This window comes from Sturnus vulgaris, chromosome 3 (assembly GCF_052056855.1).
Source record: "Sturnus vulgaris isolate bStuVul1 chromosome 3, bStuVul1.hap1, whole genome shotgun sequence".
NCBI classification, from domain to species: Eukaryota; Metazoa; Chordata; class Aves; order Passeriformes; family Sturnidae; genus Sturnus; species Sturnus vulgaris.
In genome coordinates this window covers 6,316,909-6,330,734 of record NC_142245.1, presented here as the reverse complement: position 1 = coordinate 6,330,734, position 13,826 = coordinate 6,316,909, and the positions used below count along the sequence as shown (strand labels likewise).

The 13,826-nt window shown below is 38.7% G+C and overlaps 1 protein-coding gene across 1 annotated transcript in view; it reads right to left on the bottom strand.

The window, feature by feature from the left end:
• PSME4 (proteasome activator subunit 4) overlaps window positions 1–13,826 on the bottom strand; it is a 43,225-nt gene that overhangs the window by 9,464 nt on the left and 19,935 nt on the right. The window contains exons 14-39 of the mRNA XM_014895143.2: window positions 13,586–13,736; window positions 12,415–12,513; window positions 11,985–12,054; window positions 11,509–11,576; window positions 10,803–11,018; window positions 9,562–9,719; window positions 8,866–8,961; window positions 8,292–8,347; window positions 7,754–7,810; window positions 7,511–7,566; window positions 7,330–7,428; window positions 7,181–7,243; window positions 6,931–7,026; window positions 6,432–6,563; window positions 5,684–5,893; window positions 5,415–5,551; window positions 5,132–5,185; window positions 4,480–4,609; window positions 3,781–3,862; window positions 3,271–3,424; window positions 2,649–2,718; window positions 2,076–2,201; window positions 1,580–1,732; window positions 1,079–1,183; window positions 516–607; window positions 10–141 (exon numbers count right to left, since the gene is read on the bottom strand). Coding sequence (XP_014750629.1) covers window positions 10–141; window positions 516–607; window positions 1,079–1,183; window positions 1,580–1,732; window positions 2,076–2,201; window positions 2,649–2,718; window positions 3,271–3,424; window positions 3,781–3,862; window positions 4,480–4,609; window positions 5,132–5,185; window positions 5,415–5,551; window positions 5,684–5,893; window positions 6,432–6,563; window positions 6,931–7,026; window positions 7,181–7,243; window positions 7,330–7,428; window positions 7,511–7,566; window positions 7,754–7,810; window positions 8,292–8,347; window positions 8,866–8,961; window positions 9,562–9,719; window positions 10,803–11,018; window positions 11,509–11,576; window positions 11,985–12,054; window positions 12,415–12,513; window positions 13,586–13,736 — 2,862 coding nt within the window. The remainder of the gene's footprint in view (window positions 1–9; window positions 142–515; window positions 608–1,078; window positions 1,184–1,579; window positions 1,733–2,075; window positions 2,202–2,648; window positions 2,719–3,270; window positions 3,425–3,780; window positions 3,863–4,479; window positions 4,610–5,131; window positions 5,186–5,414; window positions 5,552–5,683; window positions 5,894–6,431; window positions 6,564–6,930; window positions 7,027–7,180; window positions 7,244–7,329; window positions 7,429–7,510; window positions 7,567–7,753; window positions 7,811–8,291; window positions 8,348–8,865; window positions 8,962–9,561; window positions 9,720–10,802; window positions 11,019–11,508; window positions 11,577–11,984; window positions 12,055–12,414; window positions 12,514–13,585; window positions 13,737–13,826) is intronic.

Sequence of the window (13,826 nt, the reverse complement as noted above, 5' to 3'; positions counted from 1 at the left end):
AACACTGACCTTCCTATTCTCTCTCGGACGTTCTTGTAGACCTGGGTGAGTTTGGGCTCCAGGTACTTGAGCAGCCTGTGCAGCAGCTCTGGCACTCTCCACTCCTGCTGGGCAAGGCCCCCTTGCAGCACATAAAGCCGGCTGGGAATCACAACAGCTCATTTTTAGTCACACAGAACATTCCTCCTTCCCCAGTCCCCTCCAGACTTTGCTTGGGAATGTGCATAGGTGTGTCAGTGCATCAGAGTGCCTTTCAATGAGCAAAGATGGGTAAAAATTGCCCAGTGAAACAACAGCACTGCTCCTCTGCCAGTCCCAAACCTTCCCACAACTGAGTTAGATTAAAAGAATTATCATGAAGAACCTGCCATTGTGTGGGGAAAGCTAATTGGAAAGCATTGCCTTTGTTCCCCTCCCCTACAAGGCAGCTGGCACAGCATCCTCTCAATTCAGCTTATCCAGGCTGTATTTCCTACTCTATTCAACCACAATAAAACAGTTCAAATTAATTTTACCAAGCATCTACAAATGATCCTCCTTCACCACTCAGTGGAGATTCCAAGAGCAATTCAAACAACCAGTGCAGTTTCCTAGGATCTCTACTCTCCTGGAAAAGAACAGGGAGCAGAAATGTAAATAAATGAGGGGGCTTTCAAATGTAAATAATGTATAAAATAAGGTATAAACAAGCAAAGTATTGACAGAGATTTTTTTGCATCCCTAGGGTTTATTTATTAAAGAAAAGCAACATTCAGTATGTTTTCACAGTGAACCTCAATAGAAGAAAAACTCAAGAAAACTATACACAGTTTTAATGAATTGGTAAATGCAATTAGAAGAGAAGGAATTTCAGCTTCATTTTGAAAATATCTGAATAACCACACCTGAATTTTCCTAATTAGGGCTCTGGCTGACAAACTACGCTGAGTTCTGCTGAGTGATGTGAAAGAATTATTGACCCAAGATATTTGTGACCTATCACTGACCCTACTGCCCAGCACCACAGCTCCCAGTTCACTGCAGGAATGTTAATCCACAGTGGATCCAGCTTTAGGAGACAAAAAAATGGGATACTCACACAGGAGGTGGCAATGCAGGTGCCCCAGTCATTGTATGTTTCCACTGTGATGTTGGATAAAGCTGTTCGAAGCAATGGACACAGAAGCTTCCAAAGTTTTTCCACCTGCCCAGGAAAAACACAGGAGACAAGATGTTGCTATTTAAGGATCTCAAACCCAGCCCAGATATTAAAATGACTTCTTTATTTTTGTACTGATTCTCTCAGGATTATCTTTTGGCATAGACAGCTAGGCCTGAATTAAATATTTAGCAGTCCAGGGTGGACATAAGCACTTATTCCTATCAGAAATTACAAACCACATCAGCTTTGCCATCTCCTTAACAGCTAAATGTTCCTAGTTTTAATACTGGAGCACTTTCCTAACACCTGGCAAGAAGCACCAAACCGAGCAATGAAATGTGCTCCACGTTTGGCCATCAAGGCCTCAACTTTTAATTAGGTTAATAATTCAGAATTACTTTAACTTCCAAGAATGACTCAAAAATATTGCTCCAGCACCTTCTCAAAGGTCCAGTGTTTAGATCCTCTTATGAGGCCAGCTATGATTTCAGCCAGACATCTCTGGGTGCTTTCGTGGGAGTCTGCGACCAGCTGCTCCAAGTGGGGCTGAAGAACTGGCAAAAAGGCATCATCAAAGTTCCTGAAAAGGCCCTGGAAAACAAGAGGGGAAAGGGTCTTCAGGAACTATCTAAAACACTGTCCTCCCAAGAACATCATAAATTGTGAAACCCTTGAGTTGGAATGTGCAGAAAGTGAAATTACTTTGCTTTTTTTTGGAGAGCATTATACACCAGTGTCCTTCAGACTATTACAATACTCTAAATATGTTTCCCTAAGTAGTTAATCAGAAGAGAGGATTAAGAGAATTACCCAGAGCAGCTTTAAAAATCAACGTTTTGCAACAGTATGAGCCCAGCAGTCTGTGGCTTTTCCATGCTCTGGGAATTGTCTACAAAATGAGAACAGTTTAGTGATGTGATTGAACTCTCCTTACCTTGAAGAGGCAAAATCTGCGAGGATTAAATTTGTCCTTTCCCTTTCTGTCTTCTAAAGACAAAAATTTTATTAACTGCTCAACAAACTTGGGATCAGAAAAGTGATCATATATAATTTGTTCTGCCTGTAATAGGAAGGAAAAAAAAAGGATTAGCTTTGAGGTGTTTGCTTGTCACAGTGAGATCCCAATCTTCACAAGTGTCGTGTTTCATTTGCATTCTCAAGGAAAGAAATGCCTTGGTTGTCCATTTCCCCCTTCATTTTATAGGGAATTATCAAGTCCTAAAAATTAGTCCTTCCCACTGTCATTAATGACCTTGTTCTCAGCTCTGATCATGATTTGAAAGGGAACAAGAAAGCACTCATTAATTATTCCATGATCCCTGACAGAAAAGCAGCAATACAGTAAAATAATAACTCCTTCTGGTATGCTGACACAATAAGAATTTTAAAAATTACAATTTAAAGCATTTTGTGGGGATCTCCACAGTAATCTGTGGACAATATTAAGAGAAGAAAGGAGAAGTACTATTAAAAAAAAAAAAAAAAATCACAAACTTGCAGCTCTTACCTCTGTCAGCTCATCTCTCCTTCGCCCAAGCTTTGGTTGCTGCTCAACTGGAGCATAAACTGTCATAGTTCTGAATATTAAAAACAAAAGATAAGCAATGAAAAATTAAAAGAAAAAATAAAAATCCACTAGCACACGTTGTTGCTGTCTATAGTGTTGTTTTCTACATTCTCAATATTAACTAGAACTTATCCTCAAGTCCAAAAGATTGAAAGTGAAAGAAGAAAATTTACAACAGAATGAAGTTTGCTATTAAAGGTTTTGCTATACAAGCAATCCAGAATTATTAGGGATAGAATACTCTACATAGATCTAATTTCCAATATGAATAATTCATTTCAACAGCAGCAGTTAAACAGCCATATGGAATTTGTGCTTATAGCCCATATATAGAGAAATGGGTAGAAAAGAAATAATAAACAAGAAGCCCCAAAGCAACCCACCCAGAAACAGTAAAACAAGCAAGGAGCACAAAAGACAAAATAAATTGCATTTTTTTGCGGTTTAATCAAATTAAATACATATATATAAGAAAAATTAAAATCCACAATAAAATGGTTTTATTTTGCACAGAATTTTTCCTGCTGACTCTCTCAACTCTCCCTCAGCTATTGTTACTCACTGGGGCCAGGTGTAATATCCCCAGTGTGTTTTCTCCACAAAACAGCAGGACTCCCAGGCTTCCTTGGTCTTTGGTAGGCTCTGGCTGTTGTAGTGCAGCCACTGGTTGTCAGCTCTGTCACCAGCCTGGATGCTGGAAGGCTTCGGGCTCCCACCTGATCCAAGAGGAAAATCAAAATTAACAGGAAGAAAAATGATAATAATATATAAAAAATTAAAAAGGAGACATACAAATTGTTCTCACAAATTACAAGGTTTTTCAGGGAGAAAATAACTCCCAAAAGCAAAAAAGAAAAACCCCAAACTGAAAAATTAGCAATTATACTACTTCTATATCATACTATACTACTTCTATATGATACTACACTACTTCTATATCTATATTTGCTTAGAATATTAACAACCAGAGAGAAAAGAAAAGCTCATGATTCTGTGTTTAATTTAACCAGAAAAGCTTTTAAAAGCATTTTAGGATAAATCTAAGATATGTCTGATATTAAATAAAACCTACTTATTTCGTATGGGCAGATGGGCACTTTCTTGTGTGTTCTCTTAAGCTGCTTAAGAATCCCAGCCACAGCTGAGATGGCCACCTAAAGAAAAGTAAAAAATGGGCATTAATGCACTCATTCCATACATTTCCCTCAGAAGGATGTGGCTCTTCATTCCTAAAAAGCCAGCGAACACTGGAGTGAACCCATAAGGAAATTTCATTTTATTATTTCATTTTATGGTTATTTCAGGGGACACAGGACATGATTTAATTTATAGGCCAGAAAAGCCTCCCTAATAATTTTGGTTTTATTTGAATTTGAATTTAATATTGTTTTAACAATTTCTTGGGGGAAAAGAAGGTTTGTTTTGAGCCTCACTGAGGCAGCAACAGAACAAGAGAAACACATCGATGGCTCCCTTCAAATAACAAACTGCAGGTGGGAAGAGCAGCCATCTGCAAAAGAAATTCTACAAAAGAGCTCTGCAATAAATAAGGACTCAGCCCATCCCACATGCTCACAGTTTACAGATTTACACATGGCACTGCCAAGACTGCCATTTCTTGGACTGGCAATTTTGTACACGTGCATGCCTGGAAGGGGGAGGAGGGAGTTCCACCTCTGTTTTTGTGCTTTATCCCAGTAAAACCCCAGGAGCACCCGATGTAAAGCCCCAAGAGCTGCAGAGCCAAAGGAAATCCTTCTCCTGGGCTCACCTTCCGAACCACTATGGCGTCGTGGTTGAGACACTGCACAAAGAATTTGATGGCACGGGCAGGCAGGATCCTGTCATCCCTCAGCAGCAGGGACAGGAAGCCAATGCTTATGTGCTCAAACTTCCAGGGTCTGAAAAAATCCCAAATATTCAAAACAGAGTGTAAATACCAAAGTTTATGGTACTGGTTTTACTCAGAAATTATTACATGTATTAAGATTATGTAAATACATAAATTAATGGCACTACTGTAATCAACGAGCTTAACTCACTTCGGGAAACCTTCAGTGTTCTGGGAACAAAGAGGTGTAAATATAAAATACATTGTGTAAAATACCTTTAGATATAGGTTTTTAAAACCCTCTTTTTAACACAAATATTATGGGAACAATTAGAATCTATTCTGATGTCATTGTTACAGACAGAACCAGAGCATTTTAATTAAAAGAATATGAAAAACCTCAGTAACAGGTCAGGCTAATACAGAAAAAAGCTCAAGTCCAAGATGTGATGATGCCTTATATTAACAAATCAAGCTCCCAGTGCAAATAAGTCCAAGACCATGGTAACTGTCCTCCTGGATATTGATCCATGCAACCATCTCCAATCCACCCTGAAAAAACACTTTCATGCACAAAAAAAGGGGGACTTACAGATTTCTCTGTTCCACACAGTCCAGCAGCACGTTAACCAAATTTTCATAGTTCCTGAGAGAAAGAGAGGGAGTTATCAACCACACAGTATTGAGAAATCCACTGAAAAATAGAGGAGAAGTTGCTCAACCAAGGGTGTGTGAAGGTGAAAAGGAAGAGGCAAAGAGGAAATAGAAGTGTAGAGAGAAGGTGCAGCCCAACAATCCTTGGACATTCTGGATTTTTCAGTTTAGCCACTTTGGATGATGATATTTAATGTGCAGTTCAAGGAAGCTGAACTCACCTCAGAGCCTCAGCGTTCTTCTCCTTCTGTCGCTGAATTCCCAACTGGATTTCCTCTGATCCCAGGGCTGGGAACTCTGAACTTGGCTGTCCTGACTTCTGCAGCAGCACAGCCACCTCCATACATTTCTCTGGAACCTGTTGATGGACAGTGCAAAAATCTGAGACTTGAACTTACAAGTTTTCAACATCTCTGCTTTGGAATCAGCAGAGTGCAGAATTTCCTTGTCCACACAGACAAGCCTGAACACCAGGGAATTGATCACTCACTGCAAAATCCAGTCCAATGGTTTCATACTGCCGATGGATTTTCTCTGCTAGGTCATCAAAGAGTCTGACTATGGATGGTTTTTCCAAGGACATGGCTTTGCTAAGCCCAGAAGAGACAATTGCTGGCCAGGTCTGTGCTATGCAGTCCCAGTCGTGCAGATTGGCCAAGCACACCCCGCTGTGATTCCCAAGGAGACAATATAAGGCACCCTGAGAGATGGAAAATTGAGTTTGGGAAGGTTAAAGCTCAGCTCATCTGTGATATCAACATGCACACACACCCACACAGAATAAAAACTCACTGCAGCTACCAAATCACTAAAATGTCCATAAACATTCAGCCTCACTGTCAAATTACTGAAGATTTTGCACTCTTCATTTAATGAGATTGGAAGCCCTGCCAATTAATTTATCCACAGATTGGCTGCCTGATTTCTCAATTATGTTAGAGAAGATGATTCACAACTGCTTCACCTTGACTACAGCTTCTCAATTTCCATTCCATAACTTAAAAATAGGTTCTAACTCACATTTTGGTAATACCTGAGCACACAGGGAACATATATAAGCACAGTATTTCCCTTGGAAATAGATCTAATACAAATAATTCCTTCCAACAGTCATACCTATTAACCATGAAAATATCAGTCATGCTGATAAACATGCAAATCCCACTTTCCCCATTAAAAATTCTCATGTAAAAACACTTTCAAAAGACAGCCACAAAACCAAGTTAATGAGGCAGTACTTTAAATTGCTTCTGAGTGACATCTTGTCTGTCAGGCCGCAGGAATTCCAGAACTAAGGGAATGATATCTCTGCAACAGAAATTGTAGGTTCCCAGAGCTGTGAAGAATGCTTGCTGAGCTTTACTTCTGACCTGAAACAAAAAAATTTTCTAGATAAAAATAACATCCTCATCCATTTCACTTATATCTGCATGAAGTTTTTATCATGTATTTGTGCACAGAAACAAAATTATTCGTGGAAGGTTGTAAACATCCCACCCCGTTTATAAAAATCTACTTCTTGTTTCTGGCATTTACATAAGAACAGCTACAAAGTTACAGAAGATTCTTTCTGTTGCCAGAAACTAGGTGGTTTTAAGATCATTTGAAAAGCAAACAGCCAGGACAACAGATTTAGGATGTAGAACCACTTGAAGAGACTAACCAAATACTCCATAAATCTCAGTTTTAAAATATTTTGTTTAAAAAAAACAAAATACCCCATTAATCTCTCCTCACCTGCCCATAAGAACTCGTGGACAAACACAGAAGATCCCTGATCATCTCCTGGTGGGAAGTTTTGTATTCACAGCCTTCCATTGTCAGAGTTCTCAGCTGAATTCATGGGGAGCACAAAGAAAGGACAGATTGTTTTTACATTTCACACATACAAAGACACCAGTGCAGGAATATTGTTATGATGACATTTAGCTAACTATGCAGAGCAGCTTTTCAAGCAAATTAGTGAGGATTGAAGGGGAAGAATTACCTCATGCTGCAGCATAACCCTGTCGATCAGCAAGGCTCTGATGTGTTGTTTCTTTCCTTGAAGCTGTAAAAAAAGGCATCCTTTGGTTTAGATTTCAGTATCAGATCTGCAATTCAGGAACCAAAGCTTCACAAAGCCAAGTCACTGACCCTGTTCTCCATTGATTTTTTCACTAGGTTGAAGCTTTTCCATCGTGAATCAAACTCATGCTTGTGAGACCCTTGGAACTGCAAAACATCACTGATAATCTGTGGAAAGAAAGAGAGGGTAAGAGTGATTGTTTTGCAAAACAAGTCATCTTGCTTTAAGTTTTACAAATGTAGAGCATACCTTTATTATTAGAAACAAAGACTTGGTGTCATCTTCTGAATTATCAAGAATGTAACCTGCAATTGGGAGAAATGAAACGTATAATCAGACAGGAAAAGAGCTTTAAAAATGAGCAATAATTTTGTTTCTGCAAAGTTTAACTTTCAGAGTTACAGGCAAAGTAAACAATACAATTTCCTCATCTATAAAATCACACTGAAGTTTGACACAGTTGGTTTTAGTTACAGCAGTGATCAAACTTACGCAGCAATTTCCTCGTAACCCTTGCAATTGTTTCTCTGTAATTCTCTCTGGATAAATCTAAAAGAAAACAAAAACATTTTGTGATAATCATACAACAGCATAAAAAGTAATTTATTGTGGAAAGCCAGAGCAGACTATTCAGAACTGGCAGTATGAACTATTATAAAAATAACCATTTGTTATATTTAAAGACACGGCTGTCAACAATTTATCACCTCAGCTGCTTGGGTTTTATAGATACACAACCTTCTTTATCTGCCTTGATATTTGGTTTTATTTCTAAGTTCAGGCAGTTCATTTAGCACATGGGAAGTGAGGAACACACAGAGCTCCCATCCCCAGCCAAATTGATGCAGCAGATCTCGTGTACTGCTGCTGAAAATAAAACTGTGTTTACAAAGAACTCTGGTGCTGGTCATAAAAACCCATTTCTATGAAGAGAAGAATCAAAATTATGGTCTCCAAAAGAACCCATTGTTTTTACAAAAATAAAATTAACACACAGAGCCTACCTGAACAGACAGCGACAGACACTCACCATATTCAACACCAGTGTATAGCTTTGTCTCTTCCAAAGACACCAGACTTGGGACTCTGCATGAAAACAAACTAAGAATTATTACACATCACAGAAATAATGAAGTATGTGCATTTCCCTAGCATTTAATTATTTTAACAAGTTAAATTTCATGCCAGTAGCACACAGACCTCTGGATTTAGTAATAATATGTCTTAGTTCTCACATTTATAAATCAACCATCCTTTTGGGTCAGACTTTGTCAGAGGCAGGGACACCATAAGGACACCTTGAACCCAGAATTTTGATTTCCCAGTTAAAAGAACCTCATCAGTTCCATTAAACAGGCAGGAATTTGGTCTCTGTGAACACACTCATTGAAATCCACATGGGTCTCTGTTGTAGGGAAGGACAGGAGAGTTTGAGTCCTTTCCTGACAATTGAATTTTGTGCATCTTGGTGTTTGCTATGAGTGTTCCCTAAAAGCCAGCTCCTAGCAGCAGCTGTGTGAGAACAGCAGTAAGAACAGCACTAAAACCCAGAGAAGGAACATAATCCCTGAGAATGTTTGGGATACAAAAGAAATGTTACTTACAGATGAGCCACCCTTTCTCCTTTGAGAGGAGGCAGAATGTTCCCAGAGCCAATCAGGCAGTTGTGCACGATGGCAAGACACTGCTGCACATCATCTCTTCAACAAAGAGGAAAACCTGGTTATTTCTCTGTTAATGGCTTGGAAATACACAAATGACAAACCACATCTTTTTTGTGAAGTTTTATGGGAAGTTTTTTCTTTAGTTTCATCAGTTCTAAACAGAGAAGGAAGCACTGCAGAAATCAAGCTGGGCTTTTCTGACACAACCTGATTTGTTTACAAACCCCAATATTTAACTTCATTTTCTGGCAAACATGGGAGATTTCAAAACTGTGCAGGTAAGATAAACTAATGTGAAAATTGCTTTGAAGAATTTTATCTAAATCTCAGATAAAACCCATGGAATAACTCCTTACTCCAAGGCCAAGACAATTCCTTTCCTCCATGGGGAGAATGAGGGAATACTTGTGGAGGGAATATTTTACAGTCTGGAGATAAATTAAAATGCAAATTGTGAACAATTTCTTTCCTGTGTTACTTTAGGGAAATCTTGATGCCGTCTCAGCTGAAGAAGGAGCTTTGGAAATCTCAAAATAACATCAAAGTGCAACATTATAGTATTTTCCTCTCAATTTTTGTACTGCCTGTGTGACTGGCAGTAACTGCTAGGAATGGATACATTCTTCTCCATCCTACCTGGACATTTCCAGCTCTCCAAGTGCATACTGCTCCAGCCTGGTGAGCTCAGGCTGCAGGAATGTATCCAGCAAATAAAAAGCAAAATTTATTTCCTCAGATGAAGGAACATGCCACTGGATGTCCAAGTTCCATAGGTCACCTGGTTTACCCCAGTCCTGCAGCAAATAAAGATATTTCTTATTAATCAAGCTTTTTGAATTGTGTTTTTAAAAAAACACCATTTAATATTATTTTTAAAACCCCAGACACATGTCAAGTTAACTACTGCTATAAAGTAGTTATCCTGACAATTCCAGAAAAAAACATCACCACCATAAAATCAAACAGAAATCCCAATCCTATATATGTCTATACATACCTAGAAAATAAAACATATCTGAAAGCACTGAAAAGAAAAGGACTGCACTGGTCTAATTGAAGCATAACTTAATTATTCCTTTGACTAGACAGAAATTCAGACACATTCTTAAGTAAAACTCAGATTTTCATAGTCTCATAGAGAACAGCAAAGTCATTGTGAATTTTTTCGGTTTCAGGGGAGGAATTTAAAATAATTGTGCGATTGTTGGCTTTTTGGGGAGGTTTTGGTGTTTGGCATTTAGGATATTTTTGCTCATTTTTAAACAATTAACTGGCCCAAATGGGTGCTCTCACCAGTTACAAAACTGGACTAACTTTCAGTAATAAGAGATTATCTGCAATTGGGAATTATGTAAAAACACTTTTCAACAAAATGCAGTTGAAAATTGCTGCCTTTAAACTGGAATATTGATAAATTGACCTCCAAGTCTTAACAGCAGAGCAGCACATGACTTCCAACAGTTTCAGTAAGTTTCAATATTGCCACTTCTGCTTTCATTTTATCTCAAGCTCATGGGAGAATAATTATTTGTCATTCTGCTGACCTGTAAAACACATCTCCCTGCTGTCCATTAACTTACTGTAGTCATGCAATCATGGTAAAAAACACATATCACAAACCACTAGTAAGTCACATAAAACTACTCAAAACTATAAAACCACTTAAACAACAGTCAGTATTCATTTTTTGCTATCAATATACTTTAAATTAATTGTCATTTGCTCTATATTTCAAAGCCCAAAGCATCACTTTCCATTGCTGCTACCATCATCCAGAAATCTCCAAATAAAACCATAGAGCGTACGACTGCTTTTTTCAAAAAAAGACAACAAAAAAAAGTCAAATCCTCTAATCCTAAATAAATGAAAATCCTTGCCTTGATAGGAAAGTATTCAGAAAGAGGCTTGTCAAAGCCACCTGGCACACTGCAGTACTCTGTGGGGTAGATAAGTGTAGCAGAACGAAGAAGATGGTGCAGTAGGTTACAAGACAGAATGTAACCCTGCTTACAGGTTAAGTGTAGGGTGCGCTGCAGTATCTTCCCAAACTGCTCCCTGTACAGTAGCAGCTTCTTGCCGTCCACTCGAGTGATCTGGGGACACAGAGACACATTGCACACATCAGCCTGGTGCTGCAGGGCTGGACAGGCTCCCACTGCTCAGCCCAGCTGGGCCAGGCTCCATCCTCCAGCTCCCACATGAACTGGTGCTTCCACAGCTTTCAGTGATGCCATCTGCTTGAACCCACCCTGAATTTTCTAGCAATACTCCTGCATTTTCTTGAATTATTTGTAAAATATTTCTATTTTCCAAAAGGTTCTTGTGTTTCTCCCTGCACTGATCCCTCTTCTTTCACTCCCCCTCAGTAATTGCTTTAATTTCATACCATATACAACACTGTTTATTTGCTTCAAACAACAGCCACTCATGTTGCATTCACAGTTAGGTAAAAACCAGAAGCTCTCCTGTGCCATTCATACAACATTCACATTGCTTTAATAGAAGTTTATTTTTTCCTCCTTTCAGGGGCATTAAGAAGGACACAGTGACACACAAGCACGGGAAGAACGTTTTTGGGAATACCTCTGATAAAAGCTGAAGATTCCAGAGCAGCTCCTTATCTAGTTCTTCATCATGCAATACATCATCATCTAGAGGAACAAGGGATAAGCATTGCTGTCACCACGCTGCAGGCCAAGTTTTCCAAACAAGCTGCATCAGAATCCAGATGCTTCCATCCCAAAATCTGACTCCCAACCCTCTAACTCACACTGCACCCATGTCCAGCTGGAAGTCACTTTAGCCAATGTACCATCCTGAAACTGAGGAATGACATTGCAAAATGCCACATTTTTAAGGAATTGTGGTCTTGCAGCATGACAGATTTTGGCCTTGAAATTACACCATTGTCACTTTGGGTTTTCCAGAGAGAATAATGGATTTGTCCATTGCTGAAATGAACTTGTGGAAAACACCCAGAAGTTCTAGATGTTCTTCTCATGCTTAACAAAAATCAGCCCAAAAGCAAGCCAGTAAGACTGGAAATGTTAGAAACTTACTGCCTGTGAGGTGAGTTATGACGTTGCAGCAATGTGGTACAAAAAGCTTCAAGGACTCCTCGGGGCGGCACTGCAAACAGCACCATAAAAAAAAATCCATTTTAAAACAAAATACCTGAGGGAGCTCAGCACACACACTGATAAACATCTAAGGCTAGATTGCATCCCAACTCCAATTCAACATACAGTCAGCCTGACTCCATGATTTTCAGTCAGTAAAACCTAAATTTAACATAAATGCAAGATAAATACTGCGTGAATTAACCTCCTGAAATACTGCTATATGCAACCAGCCAATTTTACAAGATAGAATATTAAGAGCCACCTGTATTTACATGAAGAAGAAAATAGATATTACACAGGAAAAAGCAGCAACATTAGATATTTTCTTTTTTAAAGAGGGAGTGAAGTTAAGAGGATTTTCTCTCACTTTTACTGCAGCTCGGCACATGTCAGCAACCATTCGACCAGCAACTCTTGTCTCAAATATATTTGAAACAGCAAAGTTAAAAACCTTCTCCAAGGCAACCTAAAAATGAGGACAAAAGGATGGATATTGCTTTAAAACAAACAAATTAGGTACCCCAAAACGTTTGATATAACACAGAAGGCGTTATCTCTATATAACCATGAGTCCTTTTAAACCAGAAATCCACAATTCACATGGAAAAAAAGAATCAGAATAGTGAGACAGAGAAAGCAGCTTCGTGGAAAGCCTGAAATGTTCTCTTTGGGAAGAAAGGAGGTGGATAATTCTTGATGACTAATACAAGTTTAGGGTGATTCTGAAAATCTACACAGAATATTTTCCAGGAATAAGTCACAGGCTGATGACAGGAAAACTTATTTCACGTGTCACAGCGAAGGAAAGGCAAGACATCCCTTGGTTAACAAATAAATAGGGAATTAATTAGCAACTATTTAAGTAGTTTTAGAGAAGATTATTTCCAACTAAAACCTTGCAAGCTAAGCTCAACTATATGAAATGTAGATCCCACAAATACTTTAATAATGGACAAGCAGGAAAAACATAAATTAAATACTTAATGACAACAAAGAATTAACTTAAGACTTGCATTTACCAAAAGATTCCAAACAGAAATCATACCCAAGTGCCAATGCTCAAAATGTACAAAATCTGGCATCTTCAAGTAAACATTTATTTTAAACAGAAATATGGTAACCCAAACTAAAGGGAAAGAAGCTGTCCATGTAATAACCTGGATTCTTCACCCTCTCCCTCTGAGTTATTTTAATCCAGGTAATTTTTCTGATCCCATTAACCACACAGTTCTTGAACAGCCTCTTTGGCCCAGCTGAAGAAGTGTCAGGGAGGGGGAGACAAAAGGAAAGCTTGGGTGGGTCAGCATCATCAAGACATGAAAATCCACAACCTAAACTGATACAGGGATCAAATAAAACTGTTGGAATGATTTCTTCTTGTGCTTATCATCAGTTTTCAGGATGCAGATAAAATCATGAACCAAAGGGCTGCCCCCTCAGCCCTTTCCTTGGTTAAATGTGGAAATTCACATTCACAAAGGAGAAAGAATTTGAACACACCAGTTGTTGCCAAAACCGAGTTTCCATGTTCTACATACCTTAAAGATATCCTTTGAACACTGGGTAAGGATTGTACTGAAAGTTGAAGAGAGACCCAGTTCCACCAGACTCTCCAAATGAGTCATTTTCTCTGTTTCAGTCTCCTCTCTGGTTTGTTCTAAAGTGCTGCTCTCTATAAGTCCAAAACACCTACACAAACAAACCCAGTAAGGGCAGGGTTAGTAAGTGAAACTGGGAAGTTTTATAAAGTTCTTCATACCAAGCTTTCCTCTACCCTTA